This window comes from Vulpes vulpes, chromosome 15, assembly GCF_048418805.1.
Source record: "Vulpes vulpes isolate BD-2025 chromosome 15, VulVul3, whole genome shotgun sequence".
Taxonomy (NCBI): domain Eukaryota; kingdom Metazoa; phylum Chordata; class Mammalia; order Carnivora; family Canidae; genus Vulpes; species Vulpes vulpes.
This window is the reverse complement of record NC_132794.1, coordinates 74,138,980-74,164,730: the sequence shown is the minus strand read 5'-3', so window position 1 is coordinate 74,164,730 and position 25,751 is coordinate 74,138,980. Positions and strand designations below refer to the sequence as shown.

At 36.6% G+C, this 25,751-nt stretch overlaps 1 protein-coding gene across 6 annotated transcripts in view; it reads left to right on the top strand.

The window, feature by feature from the left end:
* The window catches only part of UACA (uveal autoantigen with coiled-coil domains and ankyrin repeats), a 106,865-nt gene that overhangs the window by 74,522 nt on the left and 6,592 nt on the right, over window positions 1-25,751 (top strand). For 3 of the 6 annotated variants that reach the window (XM_072739036.1, XM_072739038.1, XM_026015632.2), the window contains 11 exons: window positions 2,080-2,150; window positions 2,250-2,356; window positions 4,766-4,947; window positions 6,044-6,081; window positions 9,183-9,251; window positions 12,271-12,378; window positions 12,914-12,946; window positions 13,418-13,516; window positions 18,970-19,006; window positions 19,871-19,923; window positions 22,008-24,746. In XM_072739036.1, the coding sequence (XP_072595137.1) occupies window positions 2,080-2,150; window positions 2,250-2,356; window positions 4,766-4,947; window positions 6,044-6,081; window positions 9,183-9,251; window positions 12,271-12,378; window positions 12,914-12,946; window positions 13,418-13,516; window positions 18,970-19,006; window positions 19,871-19,923; window positions 22,008-24,746 (3,536 nt within the window). The remainder of the gene's footprint in view (window positions 1-2,079; window positions 2,151-2,249; window positions 2,357-4,765; window positions 4,948-6,043; window positions 6,082-9,182; window positions 9,252-12,270; window positions 12,379-12,913; window positions 12,947-13,417; window positions 13,517-18,969; window positions 19,007-19,870; window positions 19,924-22,007; window positions 24,747-25,751) is intronic. The other 3 variants (XM_072739039.1, XM_072739037.1, XM_026015697.2) reach the window with 1 other exon arrangement.

The window sequence follows — 25,751 nt, the reverse complement described above, 5'->3', positions numbered from 1 at the left end:
GCCTCATCTAATGGCTGCTACCTCTCAGCCATCTGAAATACTACTCTTGAATAGGATTATAATATCCTTACGATGATGTTTTTTTTTTTTCTTACGATGATGTTCATTCTGAGACTAGATTTTTTTTTTCTTTTCTTCTTATTGGGAGGTCCTTGAGAAAAGTTGTGACCAACAATAGTGTGCTATCTTGCTGTTTGACATAGAGAAACAATTGGCTTCCCTACACCTCTGAGGTCCCAAATTTCTAGACATTCTCTATTCCCTTTTCTCTGTGTTCATAAACTGGCTGGTTCTTGCTTGACGTCCTCTGTTTCTTTTCCATACCTTACTAGAAGCAGTAAGCAGCTGCCCAATATGCACTAAAATTCTGGCTCTTTCCTATTGCTTCAGCTTGAAAGGCTCCATAGTCATATGGTACACTTAAATGATCACGGATGATAGCTCTTTCAAGTGTTTTGCCACAGCATGAAAAAAATCACAAGATTTCTAGCCTGAAATATGTTTAGTCACTCCCTAGTACCCAATCACTAAACCAGTGCCATATGATTTAGGTATTTATTGTAACAGCACCTACCTCCTGAGAGCAGTTTTGTCTCAGGAATAAGGCTAGGCTGCTATGACAGACACCAGAAAATAACACTGGCTTAAAAAAAACCCCACAGATTGCTTTCTTTCATGTCACAGTCCTGATGTTCAGATTCGCTTGTGCTTCTGGTCACTGTGGCCATTCAGGGACCCAGGATTTCTTCCATTTTGCCATTTTACCATCGCCTGGGGGGTTATCCTTGTCTATACAGCTGAGGCTGATGGCAGGCACTCCTGCCTTCCTGCTAGTAGGAAGGGGAAAGATCATGGAGGAATGTGTAAACCACTCTTTTTAAGCCCTAGAGTCAGAAGGTAGCACACGTCACTGCTGTCACATTCCACTGTGAGATCTAATGCATGTGGTCGTGCCTGCATGCACGGGAGTCTGGGAACTGTGGTCTCCAGGTGAGCCCCCGTATGCCCAGCACAGCTTCATTATCATGGAAGAAAGGGTGAGGGTGATCACGGTTTAGTGAACGGTTGGCACTCTCCACTATGCTATGGCACCTTTAATACTGACTTTACTGGTTCAATATATTGTAGCTCTGGAATTTATTATGCTTTACATTTTTTCATTCTTATTTTTAATTGGACCTGAAAGGTTGTTAGTTTTACAATTCCCGAATTAAGGTATTCAGTTTCAGTTTATCCTTTTTGTTTTTCAAGATTGATTCTGCATTTTATATAAATGACTTGCTGGATTAAAAACAGCAGAAATGAAAATTTACTTGATTTTCTTATGTATATTTGGTTTTATTTTATTGAATTTTACACACACAAAAGAATGCTGACTTTGTCAGTATTTTTTTGTGGTTATGGATCTAGTCTCAACTCATAATAAACACTCAAGGGGAGTATTTCTGAATAATAATATAAAAACTTTTAATAAAAACTCATGGGGAGTTGAAACAATATTATTTTATGAAGTTAACAATTTTTTTTCATAATACAAATATGAACCCTAGTGTTGGTCGAGAGGAAGTAGTGTGTGGTTTTATAATATAATTTTCAGCAAAATGACCCTGTTTTGCATCATTGAAGCCAGACATCTCAATCTCTGCTTTTAAAAGGAAATATGAATTCAAGGAGTCGAACCTTATTTACTGTGATTCTTCTATAAAGACCTGAATATGATTTATTAAAAAAAATTGAGCTAATTCTTTGAGGATCAAGTCTGTTATAGCCACATTTAAGAATATAAGTAGAAAATTTAAATATCTTTATTTCCATGTTTACATTTAGGGTAGCAGTATATTGTCTTCTGCAAGGGTGACAATATTCCTTGGTCCCAGTAAATTGTATACAACATTTATAAAATGATCTGGTCTTAGCCATGTACAATAATGGGGACTTATAATGCTACACTGAGAGTGGACGATGTGAAGCTTGGTAGTTTAGAAATTGGAGAGCTTATGCCTTACATGGACGTAGCAGAGCACCATGTGTCTTACCAACAGATGTTCACCATTTATCATTTTCCTTTGTTCCTCAAAGCAATGGCAGACTGTCCTTCCAGCATACAGCTGCTTTGTGACCATGGGGCCTCCGTGAATGCCAAAGATGTGGTAAGTCAGTCATGTTTGTCATTTCAACTCATGCATTCTAACTTCTATGTTTTGAGAGATTTGTTGTCTTAATGCTGTTTTATTTTCCTTGTTGCTTAGGATGGGCGGACACCGCTGGTTCTGGCTACTCAGATGTGTAGGCCAGCAATCTGTCAACTGCTGATAGATCGAGGGGCAGAGATTAATTCCAGAGACAAACAAAACAGGTAATTTTTATCACAGCTCCGCAGACACCAGCTGGAATCACAGTGACTCTGAAACTCTGCTGCTGTGACTTGTCCTTTCCATCCCCCTTTGGATATCTCTTTCCTTGGAATTAGCACCCACTTCTTTTTTTTTCTTTCTTTTTTCCCCAGAGTCTGATGAAGGAAGGAGAGGGAAATAGGGGGAGATGACAGGGTAAATGGTAAATGTGGAATCCAAGCAGTGATTGGAGCCTGTGTTCAGGTTAGAAAACCAAAGAAAGAGGAATTACATTCCAGTTATTTATTTTAAAGTTTTAAAACAATCTTTAATGAAAAAATGAAAAATGGACTTGGATAAGATATGAGGGTGAAGAATTTTAAAAAATCACACCTCTGGTCTGCTTCTTTGTTAGTGAATCTTTTGAGAATAAAGGTTCTTGGGTGTCCTGAAGCTTGGCATTTTTCCATAGACTTTCTCGATGTAGTCTCTCTCCTTACCCTGCCTGGGCTTAGTGCTGTCTCCATCTCTGAAACCGAGTTCATTTCTGCACCCTGAAGATCCCTGTGCTTATTTTTGCTTCTGTGTTCCATGTCATTTTAGTAGACGTGCTCTAATACTTTCCATAATTCTCCCCTTCTTCTCCTCTAGGCCTAGTGTATGGTGGTGCTCTATTATAATTCTTAGGTTCATAGTTACAGTGTTTTCGACAATGGAATATCTGAAATATATCCCATCCCCTAGTTGGAGCATTTCAGTAATTTATAATAAATTTTTGGTATTTTGTAAATGATTACTAGTAAAATTGTTGGTTTCTTTTGACTTAATTTTATTCTTCTAAACATATATCCTATTTTTTGTAGTTCACTGGAAATACACGTGTAATAAAAGTCTTTAGATGTCGGATTTTATAGCTTTCCTTGTTTTTATTGTTCAGACCTCTCAAAGGAGGAAATTCTTAAGCAATTAAATCATTAATGTGATTATTAAGGAAGTGGCTTTTTGGCATTTGTTTTTGCAGATACTATAATCTGGTTCCAAGCATGACTGAGAAAATTGGGTTTAAAAAATAAAGCTTAGGATCAGAGAAGGATGATGGGGTTGATCCATGTATAATGCCTTATTTTTTTTTCTATAGATCTCCTATTTTCCTAAGCACTTTGGAATGCCCCCCCCCCCGACATACACACACAGACACACACACACACACACAATGAGGTAGGGAAATGTATATTAAATAGGCAAGGTAGCAGATGGCTTTTAAAAAAATTAAAATCTGGGATGCCTGAATGGTGCAGTCAGTTGAGCTCCAGACTCTTGGTTTTGGCTCAGGTGGTGATTTCAGGGTCATGAGATCAATCAAACCGCATGTTGGGCTCCATGGGGATCTGCTTAAGACTTTTTCTCCCTTTCCCTCTCCCCTTCCCACTGCTCTCTTGCTCTCTCTCTCAAATAAATAAATCTCAGAAATAATTAAAATCTTAAATAAAATTTTAATATAAAAACAAGTTAAAACTCTGTTTTTTTCTTGCTTTATCTGTCATATTTTTCCCTAACAAAAAAAAAAAAAAAACTTTGTTGGTGGTACCTGGTGTATATAAAATTGTATTCCAGTAATTATTGGGAAGTATGAAAGAGAAATAGGATATACATAGAATAAAGGCAAGAATCTGTTTCCTTATGAAATCCAATATTTTCAGTCAAGGACTGTGTTAGATATAGGATAAGTCAACCTCTTTGCATTAGATATTTTTTGGTTTCCTCAACCATTAAAATGGGAATGGGACAAAATAATTTCAAGGGTCCTTCTAAATTTCCATGATGATTCAGTTGTTTACATGGTATTATTGCTATTTGTACTTTTAATTGTTTCAGTGCTGATGATACTGTCAGGGCAAAATAAACCAGTGGTCCATGATAATGGGGATAATTAAGAAAGGTTTATCGAGGAGGCAGGATTTAAAATTAAGTGCGAAGATATGAAGGTCTCCAGTTAGGAGAAGGAAAGATCTTTTGAGGAGAGAAATCAGAACTGGAATCTGGATTTGTTGAAGAGGTTTGCATGATGAGGTTCATTCAGTTCATGAAGGGACTTGGATAGTTTGGGTTTATAGCTATAGGTTTTGAGCAGATGGGGTGACCTTATCAGTCAGTGGTGGAAGATTTTTGTGGTAATTTACTTGTAGAACATGGAAGGACTGGAATAAAGGAGATTAGTTTGGTAGTAGAAGTAACAAATGTATGTAAGCTGATGCAAGATAAAAATATGAAGTAAAATCTGTATAACAAGTATGACTTTTAAAAGTAGTATCTATTCTTTAGGAAGGGGACTTCTGGAATGTTTCTGAAATATTTTCTTGGGTCTTTCTCAAGGTCTTTTATTGCTTCTGTCTTCCTTTTTTTTTTTTTTTTTTTCCTGTCTTCCTTCTTAGAACTGCTCTCATGCTTGGTTGCGAGTATGGTTGTAAGGATGCTGTAGAAGTCTTACTTAAAAATGGTGCTGATGTAAGCCTGCTGGATGCCTTGGGCCATGATAGTTCTTACTATGCAAGAATTGGTGACAATCTGGACATTCTAACATTATTGAAGACTGCGTCAGAAAATACCAACAAAGGTAGGTAGCAAAGTAGCTAGAAAAGCCTAGCTTAATAAAGAGCAGCTTTTAAAGACTCAGATGGTGGAACTGCAGTTGGTAAGAAGCAAAGCATTCCTTAATGGTCTATCTCCCTCTATGCCATGGCATTGTGTATTTGTGTTGTAGTAGTCATTTGCTTTGAGGCTGTTCATGTTGCATGTGTTGGCTAGTTTATCAAGTAAAGCCTCCGTACTATGGAGTAAGTTAAGAAATGGGGAGAAAGAGCCAAATCAAGTGTGTTTTACTAATATGTATCCGGATTTTTGATGAGGAGGGTTGCAGTGCTTGGCTTTTATACTTAGAAAGTTTTAAAAGAAAGAATCATTGTTTGAACATGTATATAAAATATTCAACTAGTATTTATCAGATATCTGTACCAAATACTTTTTTTAATGTTTTTTTTTTTTTAAGAGAAATATCCTTCCAGTCTTTTCCCTATGTGTGAAGTTGAGGTCACATGTAGTAAGTTGCAGATTACTTTTTGTGTAATAAATTTTGAAGGGTTTTCCCTCATAAATATTTTGTCAATAGTATGATTTTTATTAATGCATAAAATTCCATATATTAAAGTCTAATGTAATTAAGTAGTTTTCTGTACATGTCATTTAAGTTGTTTAGAGTTTTTGCTAATGTGTATAAAAACTTAATGACTGTTGTTATGAACACATATTTTAGCATATTTTTATTATAGTCTTAGGATCAATTCCTAGAAATTGAATCATGGGTTTTGGGAAATACTAATTTTACACTTTTGATATATATTGACAAATTGCCTTCCAATTCTCCAGTGTTAAAAATTTTGTATTTTGCAATTGCCTTGCCTTCGTAGCATTGAATATTATCTACATGGATGTAGTCATAGCAAAAAACATTAATAATTTTGCAATTTGACAGGTAAAAATAAGTCATTGTCATATTAACTGTAAAGTAGTAAGCTTTAGAGGGGAGTTTCAAAGTGATTTCCTTAATGACTCAATTGTATAGTTCGGGAATCCATGATTTGTAATCTACCCAAGGTAACCTGCTCTTTTACTGTTTCCCTCTCTCCTCTCTTTCTCTCTCTTTAAATCTTTAGGGAGAGAACTTTGGAAGAAAGGACCATCTTTACAGCAGGTAGATCTTAATTTTTAAAAATTATATATATTTTGCAATTTCAGTATTTATCAGTTAATGATTAAATGTAACTGTTTCAGGTTAAGTGCATGCTGTTTTCTCTGCTCAATCATGCCCATGTAGAACCCTGATATTAAGATCCTGAGGCTTTGATGTAATCACTCAGTTTGAGACCGTGGATCTCAAGTACAGTATATAAAGAGTATATCCAATAGGAAATAAATAGCCTCCTGATTGCTGACTTTGAATATCTAGTCCTTTCAAATATGAGATATTGTACTTTGTTGAGATTCTTAAATTATGAATTTTAGCCTAGCAGGTCATAAACATAAACATTTCCCCCCTACTAATAGAGTGAAATGTTTACTGTTCCTGGAAAATTCTTCCAATGCTGTAAAAAATAAAGAAAACAAATCAAAAGTGATTATTATTGTGATTTCAATACCACTGTTAATAGTTTGCTTTCTTTGTGCTTCTTTTGCCTTGTTATTTAAAAGGACTTTGAAAAAACACAATACATGAAGTAATTCATACTTTGCTCTAGTTGTATTATCAAATCACTATGTAACCCTGGTTTTGTGTCCCACCTAGTCTCAGTAAATGTCTTATTGTTTTCCCCTAATCTCTTCAGGTTAGCGTAAGTGGGGCTGGTTTACTGCACTGTCACCATCTTGCTCAAGAGCTAGTGTAGGCAGCTTTCCTCTTCTGTTGGCTGTTCCTTTCCAGACTTTCAGCTTTTCTCTAGTGAGAGGAACCTGAGCACTTCCAAACCCTGAGGAGAGTAATCAGGTACCTTCTGAGAAATTCTGATCATCATTCTCTCTGTACATCATTCCTCTACCTCTCACCAGAATCCAAAAGCTATATTAGAGCATGTTTTCCTCTCTAGTCCATCAGAATTAAGTAATACATTCATGCATGGGTCATGTCTGCTGTCACCTTACCTTTCTATCTGGAGCAGCCCTTTCCACCTTCTCCCCCATTCCTCAGATGACCTAAGTGGAAGTAGAGTGGGAAAAAATGCACCATGTTATGTCTGTGCCAGCTATCTTACATGGGATCAGAGAAAAGTGATTTCTGAAATATACATATATTTAAAATAAAGAATCATTGAGTATTAATGTGGGAATAGCATTCTACTTAGTGTTCTAGGAGGTATCTAAATGAATACACAGAGTTAATATTCTGCTAGGAGTGGTAACACTCAGTACTTCCATTTTTTGTTGAATACGTTTTAAAGTATCTGCTGTAAATAGGATTTGTTCCTGTACTAAGGGACATATAGTCCCCTGTTATCAAGAAGACTACAGTATAGTTTTAAAAATAAGACTTATTCAAATTCAGTCAGAGACAGTTGTCATTTGATCTCATTCATTTGTGGAATTTAAGAAGCAAAACAGAGGATCTTAGGGGAAGGGAGGGAAAAATAAAACAAGACAAAATCAGAGAGGGAGACAAACCATAAGAGACTCTTAACACACTGAGGAAATAAACTGAGGGATGGGGTGATGGGTAACTGGGTGATGGGCATTAAGGAGGGCACGTGATGTAATGAGCGCTGAGTGTTGTATAAGACTGATGAATCACTCAGCTCTACCTCTGAAACCAATAATACATTATATGTTAATTAATTGAATTTAAATTTTAAAGAGACTTATTCGGTTATTTGCTTTAACAGACCTCTGTGGGGCACTTAGTATATGTTCTAAGTGCTAGAAAGTCATAGTGTACAAAGTTGTTGTCTCATGTTGCTCCCAGCCTACTGAGAGAAATGAAAACAATAAGCAAATGCTAGTATTTGGTATCATAGCATCTGCTTTGAAGAGAAGTGGAACAGGATTAGGGGATGAAGAGGGGAGAAACAGGAAGCTATTTTAGATGATGCATTCAGCAGAGGCCTCGTCAGGAAGTGACATTTGAGCAGAGGCCTGAAGGAAGCAAGAGGGGAGCCACAGGGCTCTGTAGGAGAAGCCTCACAGGCAGAGGGCAGGGCAGGTGCCAATGCCCTGAAATAGGAATATGTTTAACACATCCATGGGGCAGTAGAAGGTCAGCACGGAGGAGTGATCTGCACAAGACCAAGGAGGAGAGGCGGGTGACGTAAGCGATTGCCAGATGATGAAGGACCCTCTGAAGGGAAGGCAGCGGGGATGAAGGTAGAATGAGGAAATGGGTCAGATCCCACACAAAGAACAGTCCTTTGCTGGAAGGAATTAGGCTAGAAATATAGTTTGGGCCAAGTCATGGATATGGAATATCTTTCTAATGCAACCTAATTCTAAATACAAACTCATTTGAATGATAGTGAAAACACGTGGTTAAACAAAACTCAACATATAATGCAAAACATAAAAAATTTTTCTTGGAGAATTAAAGCACTTTTTTTTTTTTTTTAAGCTCTCAGAAAGAAAGACAATAGCTTTCTAAATTGTTATGTAGATTTAAATGTCAGTTTGGGCCAGAAGAAGGTTATATGCTCTCTTGTTTAATAATTGTGTTATGTTTTTATTAAAGCAAATCTCTAGGCTGGAGTAAGATTTCAAAGCAGTAAGTGTACAAAACAGAGCATGTACTGAACCAAGTCATTTAGAGATCTTTTTTATATAGTGCTGGTCAGAGGATTGTCTGTCTCTTTCTTATCATACCTTTGATATTTTATCAGTGCATAAGGAAATAAATGATTTCCATATTTCCTTTCAAAGTTAATATAACTCCCCTTCCTCCTTTTTAAGTACTAGATTTTTCCTTTGGGAATGGTTGATGATGCCTTATATAGTCCAACTTTAGTTTTATGTCTAGTACAAATCCTTTTTAAATCTTGGTAACTTTAGTTAAAATAAGTCCTGAACAGTAAGGATTTTAAATTTTATTATGTCTTAGTATTTTGAAATCAGTTACACTCGATTTATTTAGAACCTCTATCCTTAAAGATGCTTTCCACTTGGAGTTTTAAGTGCAAACACTGCCACCTTGTGTTATGTACAGCAAAATTTAATGTTGGATAAGCTGCAGATCCCTAATTGGATATGTTGCCTACTGAGGAAAATGTACTTTTCTGTATTTTCATAGTTGCTAACATGTATTCTCATATTTTGCCAAAGCGAAATTTGCCGTACATGCTAGATGAAGTAAATATGAAGTCAAGTCAGAGGGAGCATCGAAACATTCAGGTAAGAAGGAAAAAAATGGTATCTTCTTTGTAAAGGATTGCAATGTTGTTTGTAGTCGTGTAGGGTGGAAAGAGAAGGAGCAGGGAATGTGGGGGAAATAAATGGGCAGCGGAAGGAGGACAGGCTGCTATATTTCGTGATTCTGTTTTCTTGCCCAATCCCTTATAAAAGAATTGATTTTTAATATGAATGTTTGTGTCCCATTATCTTACAGAAAGTATTATTTTAGTATGTATCTGGAAGCGAATCATTTATCAACTTTATATAACTTTTTTATTGATTTAAATATACCTGTTTTGGGCCATAAATCCTAAATTTGTATTCATTTTAGAAAGCTAAGTACTGTGATGAAAAATGATGGTTATTGTTAACGTAAATGAATATTTATTTTGTTTAAGCATTTTTTTATTTTGATGAGGAAAAACCACTTTGTTTAACCATACATTTTATGTTCGTCAGAGTATTCAGATAATAGTTATTATATGGATTATGTCAGAGGAGGATTTCATAATGAAATGGTCTGTGACTGAAACGCCATTAAAATATAAATCATGTAGCTGTTTTCCATATGATAAGGCAAAAGCATTTTACTTGGGCTTTTATACTTTACTATGTAATATTAAGAAAGTGAACTCTAGCCCTAAATTGGAGCCTTAAATGTTTCATCAGAGCACTGAAATAATTAATGTAGTAAAAGCATTAGGACACTTTCATAAACTTGAGAGGTTTAAGCAGAAGTTAAAATGGCATATTCTGTTTCCAGGTGATGCTTTTATTTATTTTATTAGAATCATGGTGGTTTGCTGTCTTGTATACACTTGTATTAGTTAGATAGCATAGGACCATAATCTTCTACAGGCACTCCTCAGAGACACTGCAGTTCAGTTCCAGATCATCCCAATAAAGCAAATATTACAGCAAAGCAAATATCACAATAAAGCAAGTCAAATGAATTTTTTGGTCCCAGTACATATAAAAGTTATGTTTGCATTATACTGTAGTCTATTAAGTATGTGGTAGTATTATATTTTAAAAAAACAATATATATGCCTTAATTTAAAAATACTTTATTGCTGGGGTGCTGGCTTAGTCAGAAGAATGTGTGACTCTTGATCTCGAGGTCATAAGTTTGAGCCCCACATTGGGTGTACAGATTACTTGAATGCTTTTGAAAAAAAAAAAAAAAGAAGAAAAGAAAAAAAAAAGGAAAAGTTAAAAAGAATAAAAACACTTTAATGGTAGAAAATGCTAGCCATCACTGGAGTTTTCAGTGAATTATCATCTTTTTACTGGAGACAGAGGGGTGCCTTGATGTTGATGGTGGGGAGTTGTTGAAGGTTGGGGTGGCTGTGGCAATTTCTTAAAATAAGACAGCAATGGACTTTGTCACATTGATGAACTCTTCCTTTAACAAAAGTTTTCTTGGTAGTGTGCTGTTTGACAGCATTTTCCTCACAGTAGAACTCCTTTCAAAATGAAGATCTTCTCAAACCCTGCTGCTTTATCAACTAAGTTTATGTCGTATTCTAAATCCTTTCTCACCATTTCAATAATCCTCACGGTATCTTTACCAGAAGTAGTTTCCATCTCAAGAAACCACTTTCTCTGCTCTTGCATAAAAAGCAACTCCTCAGCCATTAGTTTTATCATGGAATTTGCTACCAATTTTTTTTTTTTTGCTACCAATTCAATCCCATATTCAGATTCCTCCTCTAATTACAGTTCTCTTGCTATTTCTACTACATCTGTAGTTACTTCCTCCACTGAAGCCTTGAACCCTTCAAAGTCCTCCATAAGGGTTGAAATCTACTTCTTCCAGACTCCTGCTTATGTTGGTATTTTGACCTCTTCCCATGAATCAAAAATGTTCTTTAGGCATCTAGATTTCCAGAAGGTTTTCATTTTCCATTGCTCAGATCCATCAGAAGAATCTCCATCTCAGGTGGCCATACAAAATGTATTTCTTGAATAATAAGCCTTAAAAGTTGAAATTACTCTTTGAGCCATAGGCTGCAGAATGGATGTCTTGTTAGCAGCCTTCATAGAATTCATAGAAGAGACTTAGGGGCTTGCTCTGGATTAGGCTTTGGCTTAAGGGAATGTTGTGGCTGGTTTGATCTTCTCTCCAGAGCACTCACACTTTTTCCAAATCAGCCGTAAATCTGTTTTGCCTTCTTATCATTCATTTGTTCACTGGAGTAGCGCTGTCCATTTCCTTCAAGAACTTTTTCTTTTCATTCACCACTTGGCTAACTGGTATAAGAGGCCAAGCTTTTGGCCTTTTCCAGCTTCTGACACGCCTTCATCACCAAGTTTAATCATTTTTAGCTTTTGATTTAAGGTGAGAGATGTGTGACTCTTCCTTTCACTTGAACATGTAGAAGCTATTATAGGGTCATTAATTGGTCTAATTCCGATACTGTGTGTTTCAAGGTATAGGAAGGCCTGAGGAGAGGGGGAGAGGTGGGGAAACAGCCAGTGGGTAGGGCAGTCAGAACACATACAGCCTTTATTGCTTAAATTTGCCATCTTAGATGGGCACAGTTTATGGTGCCCCAGGACAATTATAATAGTATCTTTGAGGATCACTGATCACAGATCACCATAACTAATATCATAATAAAAAAAGTTTCAAATATTTTGAGTTACCAAAATGTGACAGAGACACAAAGTAAGCAAATGGTGGTGGAGAAGCAGTGCTGATAGACTAGCTTGATGCAGGGTTGCCGCAAACCTTCGATTTGTAAAAAACAAACAAACAAACAAACAAACAAACAAAAAAACAATCTCTGTGAAGCACAGTAAAGCAAATCTCTATAAAACTAGTATGCATGTATATTATTTCTGATCTATAAATTTTAAGTCATTTCAATGTCATTGAAACTATCGTGTCTTTGGACTTAAAGCTGTTTTATGTATGTATATATCTGTACTGGATAACAAACTGCTTTTAAAAATTTCTTCCATAAGAATTGCTCTGTTAAGCCTGGTCTAGCACCTGTTATCTTTACTATTTAAGGAGCTGGAGATTGAAAATGAAGATTTGAAAGACAGGTTGAGAAAAATTCAGCAAGAACAGAGAATATTACTGGATAAAGTCAATGGTTTACAACTACAGCTGAATGAGGTAAATAATCTACATAATATTAAAAAATTAAAAACTGTTTTACTATCTGTGATCATCATTGATAACAAATCATTAATGATCACCTGCCACGTCAAGTCATGGTGCTAGATGCTAAAGGAAGTACAACCAGGTCACTGCCCTTCAGGAAAGTTCTATCTTACTGGGATCTTTATGTGAAACTTTCAGTGTCACATGTAAGAATAGGGAATACTGTTAGTGTACGGTAATAGCAAAGCACTGAACCATGGTTGGAGGGGTTGGAGAGAGAGGAGTAGATGAAAGATGTGAGGAAGGGGATTAAGGAGTTGATAACTAATGGGTTCTCAGAAGAATCAAAGTGCTTTTGAACGTGGTCAGTGGGAGAAACGAGTGACAGCTCAGACCACAGAATTGGTCATCCAGAGACATTTTCTCCTTACGTCCGTGTTCGCAATCTTAAAGACACGTGCCAGTTTTTTACAAAGATATTCACTGAGCGCATGCCTTTAAAATAAACTTTCACTAACGAAAATACATTTCTTCTTTTTAAATTTAGGAAGTGATGGTTGCTGATGATCTGGAAAGTGAGGTAGGATGATAGATTTTACTCTAAAGCTGTAAAATGTTATGTAAATTGAAGATGATATTGCTGTAGAGGTTTGAGTCCTGAATTGAGATGGGTACAAGGATTAAAGGGAAAAACAAAACCTACTGTGACTATAAAAATATGTTTTAAGTCCAGAAGCATGGCATTTTGTTGTTATTGCCTCTGAATGCCTCATTTTCTGTGAAACCTTTTATGAAAAGGTGTAAAATTCTAAATATTATAAATAAAATGTCTGAAAATTTAAGATTTGAAACAACCAGCAGAAATGTGATTTTTCACAGTATTGTTTGTATATATTATATATTTTATTAGTATATTTGTAGAAATTTTGAACTCTACTCATAGTTTAAAATACTAAAAAATCAAAGTAATTCTAACTCACATTTCTGAAACACATTTTTAACTCAGTTGCACATAGTGATTTTGCTCTGTGTTCATTCCTTTCCATTTCAGAAAGAAAAGCTGAAGTCTCTTTTGGTGGCTAAAGAAAAGCAACATGAAGAAAGCCTAAGAACTATTGAGTCTCTGAAAAACAGATTTAAATATTTTGAGGTATAGAAAGCTTAAATAAATTATTTTGTATAACACATTATGGGCAGTGCTAAGGAGCTTGGAGTCAGGCTTGAATTTGAATGGTTACTTTCTTCCTTATTGTGTGACTTCAGGCAGTTTATTTAAAGTCTCTGAACTTGCTGCTGCTTTTGCATAATTGGGGTGATGGTGCCTTTCTCCACAGAGCGGTTTGCAAAGATTAATTCAGACCACTGAACTGACCTTCGTGGGCTGGGCATTCCCTTTCGTCCTGGTCCTCTTCCCTGGCCTTCCTCTTTGTCTTTACCTTTATTAGAACTTCACACTCTTACCTGTATATTTGCAATGTTTATGATGATGAAAAGAACAAAGTGTCAAACAATGAATGGCGTATTTCCAGGATTGGTGATAAGAACAAAGTATCAAATGAATAGTGTGTTTCCAGGATTATCTCAGAAAGGGTTTTGTGTGTGTATGCATTAACTACAGTGCTTGGTTGAGAGTAGTGTATCAGTAAGGCTCAGTTCATATACTCAGCTTTAGTTGAATCAGCTCTTAGTTTTTCCAAAGTCGTGGTATTTGTTAAAGTTTTTGTTGAAATACAGTGTACATTATAAAGTGCACATGTTAAAGTGTGTACATTGAAGAATTTTGACAAGTCAAACACCCCAAGATCAAGAAATAGAATATACCCAGTACCTAGAAGCCTCCTCACACTTGCTTCCTTCACGAACCGTGCTTCCTGCCCTGACGTGCCCACTCCTGCAGAGTGGAGTTTTTCACCTGCAAAGTTTGTTTTGCAAGGCCATAATGAATATTTTAATAAATATTTTTCATCCTGGGGCTGCTGAGGAAAGTGGCTAATTCAGTATGAATCTTCTATCTTTACTGGGGACTATAACCCCAAAGTACATAAGAAAAGCAATTATTTTCTTTGGAGATGAAAAATATGTGTGCAGTGATGAAAAAAAAATGTAAAGACATGATGGTTGCCTGAAAAGAAATCAGATACAAAGAGTATATATTTCATGATTTCGTTTTTACAAAGTTTGGAATCAGACAAAACTAATCTGTGGTGATGGAGGTCAGAGTAGAGGCCACCCTTTGGTGAACGGTTACCGACTAGGGGCGTGAAGAAGCTTCGGAGAGTGCTGGGAACGTTCTGTGTCCTGCTCTGGGTTGTGATTACACAAGGTATACATATGCAGACATTTATTGCACTGCACATTTAACATTCATGCACTGTACTGCAGATGAATTATGCCTTGATGCATGTTTGCTTATATAGGACTGAATTCTGAAGATTATTCAGAAATATAGGTTCATAAGCTTATGAACTAGTAGAGTGGCTTCAATCTTTCACATTTGAAATTTTTTTTAAAAAAGATTTTATTTATTGAGAGAGAGAGAGAGAGACCATGCATGTTTGTGTGTATACGTGGATGGGGTGGGGGTGGGGGGAGCAGAGGGAGAAGCAAACTCCCTATTGAGCAGGGAACCCAACAAGGGGCTTGATCCCAGGACTCTGGGATCATGACCTGAGCCAGGGAGAATGTTTAACTGACTGAGCCACCCAGGCTCTCTGAAGATGTTTGTTTTTAAGGTTAATAGTGAAACTAGTAATAGCTAACATTTTATAGTACTGACCGTGTGCCGGGATGCTGCTCTGTGCACTGTACATGCATTTCACAGACACATCAACTCTGTATGGTAGATCTTATTCTTTTCTCCACTTCGTAAATGAGGAGACAGAGGCACAGAGCAGTCTATTTATGAGGGGCTCTGTAAATTGTAAGTGGCAGAGCCAGAACTTTGAACCTAGGCGATCTGACTAGTTTTATGCTCAGATAGCTTGAATGAGAAAATACAGATGTGTATATGAGATTCCTGAGGTGTCCATCAAAGTTGGATATCTATAATCAGATACTATTTATGTGTATTACTTTTCTTCTAAGAGTGGACTCTTGCATCTTAAGAATAACATGTTTTTCTGCAGCTTTCGACAAACTTGGGAGCCAAGTCTATAACTTTCAATGAGGTTATAATATATTGTAGAAAAACAACACATTTTTGTCTTATAAAAACAACACATATATTTTGGGATACTGAGAAAATGTGGTTAAACTAAAAGCAGAAAATAAACACACCTATAATCCTAGCACTCTCAGCCCCTGATTGATCTTTCAGAACTTCCTTTGTGCATAACCTGTGCATGCACATTCAACAGGTGGGAATATTGTTTTATAACTTTCTTCCCATAATCCAATGGGGACATTTTCTTTAGTTGATACATAAATTAATTTTGATGAATTTTTATACTAGAAATGAGTGTTTGACTTTCAAGAAGAAAATTAGAGGCCCACTTTATATGTGACCCAGTATTTATGAAAGTAAACATTAAAGCTAAGAATGTATTATTTATAAATATTGAGTACCTACCGCTATATCATCTCACATGATAAAAATTCCTCATAAAGTGCCGACAGGAATGCTGCATTATGTGTAATATATAATATGTAGGCAGTATCCTTAAGTTGATAGAAAAAATATGGGAAAATATGGGTATTTTAGAACGAAGCTAATTTTATGTTACAACTCATCTGTTCATTTTTATTTGGGTAATCAAGTAAAAGTAATAAACCCAAACTAAGTTTTTTTGAACTCCTTATGTGTGTAGGTCTCCCCCAACCTATATATGTATAAGCCCATTTGGTAGCTATTGCAAAGTCTAATATTTAAAATTATATAAAACAAAGAGCTTAACTAAATTTAGACATATTTCCATACTTTTGGGACGCTATAGATTGGTGGAGGTGGCATTAACTTAGTTACAGAACTATAGACCATTTTATTGTTGTCACCTATTTGATTTTGACACATAGCTATTAGTACACACACAGATACACAAACATGAACTACATCTTCCCTTTTTTCTAACTGAAAATAGATGATACACAATGTTGCATTAGTTTCAGGTACACAACAAAGTAATTTAACAACTCTCTATGTTGTGCTCACCACAAGTGTAGCTACTGCCTGTCACCAGATAACGCTGTTAAAAATACTATTGACTGTATTCTCTATACTGTACCTTTTATCCCATGACTTATTCATTCCATAACTAGAAGCCTGTATCTCCCATTCCTCTTCATCCGTTTTGCCCATTCTCCTACCTCCTGGTTGCCCTGCAGCAACCATAAGATTATTTTCTGTATTTATGGCTCTGTTTCTACTTTTTGTTTATCTAATAATTTGTTTTGTATTTGGCATTTCACATATAAGTGAAATCGTAGTTTTGTCTTTCTCTGTCTGATTTATTGCACTTAGCATAATTTCCTCGAGGTCCATCCATGTTTTGCAAATGGCAAGATTTCACCCTTTCTTAGGTTGATATTTCAGTGTGTGTGTGTGTGTGTGTGTGTGTGTACGTACGTCCACCACATATTCTTAACTATTCATCTATTGATGGACACTTGAGTTGCTCCCATATCTTGGCTGTTGTAAATAATGCTGCTATAAACATAGAGGTACATCTATCTTCTTGAATTAGTATTTTTGTTTTCCTTGGGTAAATTACCCAGTAATAGAGTTACTGGATCATGTGGTATTTCTATTAATTTTTCAAGGAACCTCCATACTGTTTTCTAGAGTGGCCACACCAATTTACATTCCTACCAACAGTGCACAAGGATACAAGTATTACTTTTTCTATACATCCTTGCCAGCACTTGTTATTTCTTGTCTTTTTGAAATTTTGATATTTTTACATTATGTGAAGTGTAAGGTGGTATCTCATTGTGATTTCACTTGCATTTCCCTGATGATTAGTGATGTTGAGTGTCTTTTCATGTGTCTGTTGGCCATCAGTATGCCTTCTCTTATAAAATGTCTATTCATGTCCTCTGCCTATTTTTTAAATTGGATTATTTTTGGGGGAATGTGGGGCTTGTGTATGTTTTTCCTGTATTTTGGATATTAATTCCTTATCAGATATATGATTTATAGATATCTTCTCCCATTTGCTAGGTGGCGTTTATATGGTTTCCTTTGCTGTGCAAAGACCTTTTATTTTGATGTTATCCGAGCAATTTATCGTTGCTTTTGTTTCCTTTGCCAGAAGAGACATATCTAGAAAAATGTGGCTATGGCCAATGTCAAAGAGATTATGGCCTGTTTTTTTTCTAAGAGTTCTATGGTTTCACACATCATATTTAGATCTTTAATCCTTTGAGTTTATTTTTGTGTATGGTGTAAAAAGTGGTCCAATTTCATTCTTTTGCACATAGCTGTTCAGTTTTCCCAACACGATTTGTTGAAGATACAGTATTGTCTCCATTGTATACTTTTGCCTCCTTGGTTTTAAATTAACTAACTGTATAAGTATGGGTTTATTTCTGGGCTCTGTATTCTGTTATGTTGATCTGTGTGTCTGTTTTTCTGCCATTACTATACTGTTTTGATTACTGTAGCTTTGCAGTGTATGTTGAAATCTGGAATTGTGATACCTCCAGCTTTGTTCATCTTTCTCAAGATTGCATGGGCACTTTGGGGTCTTTGTGGTTACATACAAATTTTATAATTATTTGTTCTAGTCCTGTGAAAACTGCTGTTGGTATTTTGATAGGGATTGCATTGGATCTGTAGATTGCTTTGGGTAGTCTGGACATTTTAACAGTATTAATTCTGCCAATCTGTGAGCATGGAATATCTTTCCATTTGTGTTGACTTCAATTTCTTTCATCAGTGTTTTATAGTTTTCAGAGTACAGGTCTTTCACTTCCTTGATTAAGTTTCACATCGGTATGTCTTTACTCTCGTAGGTATAATATTTGAATTTATATGTTCAATTCTGACTTGAAAAAAGGACTAGTTCAAATAGACTTCAATTCAGAATACCTGAAGTTTCTCCTTTATTCTCCTTCTCCTAACTGATGCATTGATAGATTTGTTTCTGATTGTGTGTAGGCCTTGCTTCAGTGTCATCTCCAGCTCTGTCTTCTTTTGCCTTCCAAAAGTAATCTGTATTTTATAAATTCTGAAAAAAAGGGATTTCGTGAATATTTCACAGTCAGTGAGGCAGAGTTCCTGCTCCTAGCAGTGGGAAAGTGAGTACTTGATGCATGTAGGGCATTTTCTTCCTTTTGAGGTAAAGAAGCAGCACAGAGTATGCATTGAAAGTTGTTTCAGTTCATTTGAGGCTCACTTTCCTTTTTCTTTTGAGCAATAAAGTTTTTCCTTGAAACACTTGGCTGCTTTTATTAAAATGCTTAGTGAAGTAGTTTATTCCCACCTGGCCTCTCAAATTGTCACTTGTGCTGTGTCTTTTATGGTTTCAAGTAGAGTAATACTCAGCAGATACAAGGAATATTGAAATGTGGTTTTAATGATTGGATCACTTAGAGTTAAAATAGATACAGAATTTAACAAAATGAAGCAGTATTCACCTAAAATTTTTTTTATGCTTCTGATTTCAGAGCGATCATTTAGGATCAGGAAGTCATTTTAGTAACCGTAAGTACAAAAGCATAGATTATCATGACCGTCCCCCTAGCTTAAACAAAGGAGAATGTTTATGCTTATTTATTTCATCTAACTGTATATGAATCTTGCCTCTAAACTTCTACTACTTGTGTGTTATGCCCAAACACTTGGAAGTAGAAGGGGTGAAGATACTACTGTAGCCTCTAACATAAAATCTGGTAAAACTGGGGCTCTGATTTTCCCTAGCCACCTATTTTTAAATTGTATCTTGTATGAGTTACCAAACTTGCCTTTTGATTAGTAGACACTTATCTTGTGATATTGGAGCTTATTTTTTATGAAAAGAAACATATTTTTCTGAGTTGGAGAAATCTTTGGATATAGTCTCAATGCAGAGAGGCATTGTAAAATTAGAAGTTGCATAAATACTTATTTCTTAATTATTTTAAGACTGATTTATAGCTTTTGTGTATTTGCTGATTATAAATAATTTCTCTAGAAAATCCATTTTTTTTGCTTCCCAGTAAATATTAAATTATCCTCAAGCTAAGTACAACAGTAATATTTATTCCATAAATTGTAAAGAACACCATTTTTATCGTGACTGATTGTAAGATTATTTTATAATAATTATGTAGCTTATGTAGTCTAACAGTCATATATTTCTAAAAATCAACTTAGGATCTATGCAGAAGAATATGATTACTTCCCTTATGTATGTAGAAATAATAGGGAAAAACAGGAATATTTTAGAACATGGATAATTTTATGTTGTAACCCATGCTTTGGTTTTTTTTTTTAATAATAGAGGAGACATAATAACACCAAATCAATTCTTAGCCTACTTTGGTGTGGATATTTAAGTTAAGATATCATTTATTTGGATTTATGTAGGAAAAGAAGATATGCTTCTCAAACAGGGTCAAATGTACATGACAGATTCACAGGTAATTCTGTTTTGATTTAAAAAATTTATTAAAAATATTTGTGCCTTTTTAAAAAGAGGAAAGCAGCATTATATATCAGTATATATACATTGAATATGGTTTTCATTATCAAAGAGAAATTGTTCTTGGTGTTCTGAATTTAATAAAAGCAGATATTACTGTTTCTGGTGCCCTCTAGAGTGTTTTTGATGACAGTAGCTTAAATAAGAGATTTGAATTACAATTCCATTGTCCTTGGTAGTAAGCTTTTATTTATTAACAGTGTTTGGTCATCTCTTCCTATTTGCCCATATAAAGGGGAAGACAGATATGAATAATTCAGAAGTAGATTTTTTTAGCTTTGAAATGTATTTTTCTTGTATTCAAATATGTATTCTATGTGTTGGAAATTCACTTCAAAATAAGGAAAGCGTCCAAGAGGTAGCGGTGTCTGATTTTCTTGTTTGTCTGTCTCTTATTTTTACTTTCTAGTATATATAAGTTTGCATTTTTAGCACCTGCCATGGACTGAACTGATAAATATTTGGGCTTTTAAAGGCTTTTTAACATTCTGTCATTTATAGGCAGAGAGAGTTAGCCTGTGTGATGTCTAAGATCACTTTAAGCTGGAAACTTCTAAGATTCTAAGTTTAGAAAATGAATCTCATCTGAAAAGTATTTAAGATTAGGTAAATATTTGATTGTAATGAAACAAGTACGGGAAATTGTAAAGCTGTGTAAGTAATCGGTAAATTATTTCAGTCTTAGTCTAAAGATCATTGGTAAATTGAAAGGTAATTTAGAAGAAGAATGAGGCTGGGAAATTATTCCACATTGTTAATTTTCTTCTTTTGGATCCAGGGGAAGGCAACGTAGATTTAACTGAACAACAATAAAACCTGCCTCTTAAAATAGTGGAATGTTATGCACAGCACGTGGCTTTTATTTAGTACCTGCAAAGAGCCCTTACTGTAATAGGCTGTATGGGAAAAAATAAAATATTTGAACTTAGTCTTGCATGTGGTTATATGTTATGTTTATGAACTATTTCATGGGAAGTTTAATTATACTTCTTTTTTTGTGTCAACTCTTAGTGGAGGGAATAAGATGTCAATCAAATTTTATACTAAGATCATATGCTAAGTTCTAGTTCATCCTCCTTGAGAGAAGAAAACTGGTTTCATTTTTATGAGTTAACTAATATTCTCTCAATATTCTCTCAATATCTCAATTGAGATATTCTCTCTCAATATCTCTCAATATTCTCTCTCATACTAGCTGTGTTTATTTTGGTGGCAAAAATATAATCTGGTTATAAAAATAATTTGAAGAATATTACTTTGGAGTTAATGAAGATATTCAGAAATTATCTTATTAGAAGTTAAATAATATGTCATTCTATGAAATAATTTGCAGATTTAAAATTGTAATACTTATTTTGATTCAAGGCTTCTGATGACCTGCTTCAGAATTGGAAATTTTAAGCACATTATGTGCTATAAAGCATAGAAATAATACATGTATTTTGATAAAGTTGATATCACTTGTGGATAGTTACTGTGAGTAGAGAAAGGAAGAGGAAATAGGTTCCAGAGACCATAACTATTTTTCTTCTTTGTTTTTCTTTCTTTTTTTTTTTTTAAAGATTTTATTTATTTATTAATGAGAGACACACGGGGAGAGAGGGGGAGAGAGAGAGAGAGAGAGAGAGAGAGAGAGAGAGAGAGACAGAGACACAGGCAGAGGGAGAAGCAGGCTCCATGCAGGGAGCCCAACGTGGCTTGATCCCGGGTCTCCAGGATCAGGCCCTGGGCTGAAGGCGGCGTTAAACCTCTGAGCCACCCAGGCCACTCCTTTCTTCTTTCTTTTGCCAGAAATACACTTAAAGTGAACAGACTCTCAAAGTATCACTGCTTGAGAGTATATTAAGTGAATCATACCCAGAACTGTTTTTCTTACCTCAAAAATCAGTACTGATTTTTCCACTAGGTTAGTCTGCAAGCTACAGACTATTGATGATGTGGGAACTTTATAAGTCTGGCAAATAAGTTAATGTCTTCTTTATGCCTTTGTGATTAGTTTTTTTTTTTCTTTTCCCTTTTCAGTGTACTTCCCCAGGGGTGCCAGCCCACATGCAAAGCAGGTCTATGTTAAGACCACTGGAGCTATCATTACCCAATCAAACCTCATATTCTGAAAATGACCTCTTAAAGAAAGAGTTAGAAGCAATGAGAACTTTCTGCGAATCAGCCAAACAAGACCGCCTCAAGCTCCAGAACGAGCTGGCGCACAAGGTGGCCGAGTGCAAAGCTTTAGGACTAGAATGTGAACGCATCAAGGAGGACTCTGATGAGCAGATAAAGCAGTTAGAAGACGCATTGAAGGATGTGCAGAAGAGAATGTATGAGTCGGAAGGTAAAGTAAAACAAATGCAGACACACTTTCTTGCCCTTAAAGAGCACCTGACCAGTGAAGCAGCTATAGGGAATCACAGACTGATGGAGGAGCTGAAGGATCAGTTGAAGGACATGAAAGCGAAATATGAGGGTGCATCAGCAGAAGTGGGAAAACTGCGAAACCAAATCAAACAAAATGAGCTGCTAGTAGAACAGTTTAGGAGGGATGAAGGCAAGCTGGTGGAAGAGAATAAGCGATTGCAGAAGGAACTCAGTATGTGTGAAACAGAGCGAGACAAGAAAGGAAGGAGGGTTGCTGAGGTGGAAGGCCAGGTAAAGGAACTCTTAGCAAAGCTGACCTTGTCAGTTCCAACTGAAAAATTCGAGAGCATGAAGAGCTTATTATCAGGCGAAGTAAATGAGAAGGTAAAAAAAATTGGAGAGACAGAAAGAGAGTATGAAAAATCACTTACTGAAATCAGACAGTTAAGGAGAGAGCTTGAGAATTGTAAGGCCAAACTTGCTCAGCATGTCAAGCCAGAGGAGCATGAGCAGCTCAAGAGCAGACTGGAGCAAAGAGCAGGAGAACTTGCAAAGAAGGTCACGGAACTCACTTCGAAAAATCAGGTGTTGCAAAGGGACGTTGAAAAGGTTTATCTGGATAATAAGCTCCTCAATCAGCAAGTACATAATTTAACAAGTGAAATAAAAAGTCATTATGTTCCCCTACAAGTGAGTGAAGAAATGAAAAAGTCACATGATGTCACCGTCGAGGAACTGAAGAAACAGCTTTTAGATGTCACGCAAAAATGCGCAGACAAGCAGCTGGAAATGGAGAAATTGCTGTTGGAAAATGACAGTTTAAGTAAGAACGTTAGCCGCCTAGAAACTGTTTTTGTGCCTCCTGAGAAACACCAAAAAGAGGTCACAGCTCTGAAATCCAGCGTCACTGACCTCAAACGACAGCTGTCGGAACTGAACAAGAAGTGTGGGGAAGACCGAGAGAAAATAAATGCCCTCGTGTCGGAAAACACTAGCTTGAAAAAGACCCTGAGTAATCAGTATGTGCCGGCTAAGACCCACGAGGAGATTAAGACCGCGCTGAGTGGCACGCTGGATAAGACCAATAGAGAATTACTAGATGCGAAGAAGAAATGGGAAGATCTCAATCAGGAATTTGTAAAAACAAAAGATGAGAATGAAATCCTCAAAAGAAACCTGGAAAACACTCAGAGCCAAATAAAAGCCGAGTACATCAGCCTTCGTGAGCATGAAGAGAAGATGAGTGCCATAAATCAGACCATGAAGAGTGTACAGGATAACAGTGCAGAAATACTGGCCAACTACAGAAAGGGCCAAGAGGAGATTGTGACACTGCACGCTGAAATCGAAGCCCAGAAAAAGGAACTTGACACCATCCAAGAATGCATTAAGCTCAAATATGCTCCTATTATCAGCTTCGAAGAGTGCGAGAGAAAATTTAAAGCCACAGAGAAAGAACTAAAAGAACAGTTATCGGAGCAGATGCAAAAATATCACGTCAGGGAAGAAGAGGCCAAGAAGTACAAGCAAGAGAATGACAAGTTGAAGAAGGAGATTTTCACTCTTCAGAAGGATTTAAAGGATAAGAATGTTCTCATCGAGAACTCTCATGACATGGAAAGAGCACTCAACAGAAAAGCAGAAGAGCTCAACAAACAGTTGAAAGACCTGTTGCAGAAGTACACCGAGATAAAGACTGAGAAGGAGAAGCTGGTTGACGACAATGCCAGACAGACTTCTGAGCTTCTCGCAGCCCAGACCCTTCTGCAAAAGCAACATGTTCCATTGGAACAAGTTGAGACCCTGAAAAAATCTCTTAACAGCACAATTGAGCATCTCAGGGAAGAACTGAAGAATAAGCAAAAGTGTTATGAGAAAGAGCAGCAGACAGTGGCCAAACTGCATCAGATGCTAGAGAATCAAAAGAACTCTTCAGTGCCCCTGGGAGAGCATCTGCGGGTTAAGGAAGCCTTTGAGAAGGAAGTGGGCATGATAAAGGCCAGCCTGAGGGAAAAGGAAGAAGAAAGCCAAAACAAAACCCAAGAGGTCTCCAAACTGCAGTCTGAGGTTCAAGACACAAAACAAGCATTACAAAAACTAGAGACAAGAGAGGTAGTTGATTTGTCTAAATATAAAGCAACAAAAAGTGATCTGGAGACCCAGATTTCCAACCTAAATGAAAAACTGGCCAATCTGAATCGGAAGTATGAAGAAGCCTGCGAGGAGGTGCTGCGTGCCCAAAGGAAGCAACTGTCTGCCAAAGATGAGAAGGAATTGCTACATTTCAGCATTGAGCAAGAAATCAAGGATCAGCAGGAGCGGTGTGATAAGTCCTTAACAACAATCACAGAGTTACAGAAAAGGATACAGGAATCTGCCAAACAGATCGAAGCGAAAGATAATAAGGTAGGCACCGAGTAGTCTGCATGGCTTTGCTTTGGAAGCTCCAGAGCAGAGCTGCCAGGGTGGAGCGGGGCCCTTTATCACAGCATCCCACAGGACAGGGTTACAAAAACATTAACTCTGTGACCGCTCAATGCCACCTTTCCGGTTAGACTACTAGTGTGCAAAGAAATTCAGGATCAAAAAAAAAAAAAAAAAAGTAAAGTCTTACAGACAAAAGCTTTTCTTCTCTGGTTTCCTCAGCTGATAGAGCCAAGAATTGAAGAAAGATGGGGAGACTCAAGGTTCACTTGCCTCATAAGTGAGTGGTCAAGATCCAGTGGGTTTTAGGGTACCGGAAGGGTGATGAGAGAGAGGCTGCAAGAAACGAAGGACACTGGGGAGCACCCCAGACTTGATCTTGGCATTCACCCATGCCGGTAACCGAGCCCTCCCATTTCTTGTATGCTCTGTCCTCATTCTTTCCACAGACTGGTCTCCTCGCCCAGAGTGCCCTGCCCCACCTTCCTACTGAGTTAAGTCCCATAAATTCCTTAATGCCCACCTCAAAACGTATCCTTCTTCCCAAAAGCCTTCACCATCCAGTCTAGCCTCCGGTATACTGTTCCTCTCCCCAAATGCATGTTTTCTCTTACCATTGCCATCCGTTTAAAATGTCTACGTTTCTGTCTCAGAGTTATGTGGTTGATGTTCTCAACCAGCTAGTAAGATCAGACCTTTTCTTCTCATTCGTTCTCATGATACAATTTACAGAATAGGTGCTCAACCATACTTTTGAACCTGGTAATTGGCATAAAGTACTGTGTACTGTGAAGACGAGAAGTACTGTGTACTGTGAAGACGAGAAACCAAGAAGATTGGGTGCATCTTTATCAGTACAATAAATAATTTTAAATGCTTTCTATATGATATGCCCAGTGCTGTGGTCAGTTTGGAGGAATGTGACAACAAAAAGCAGACACACCCCTAGCCCTCCTCAGTGGAGAAATACAAGTACTAACCTGATCC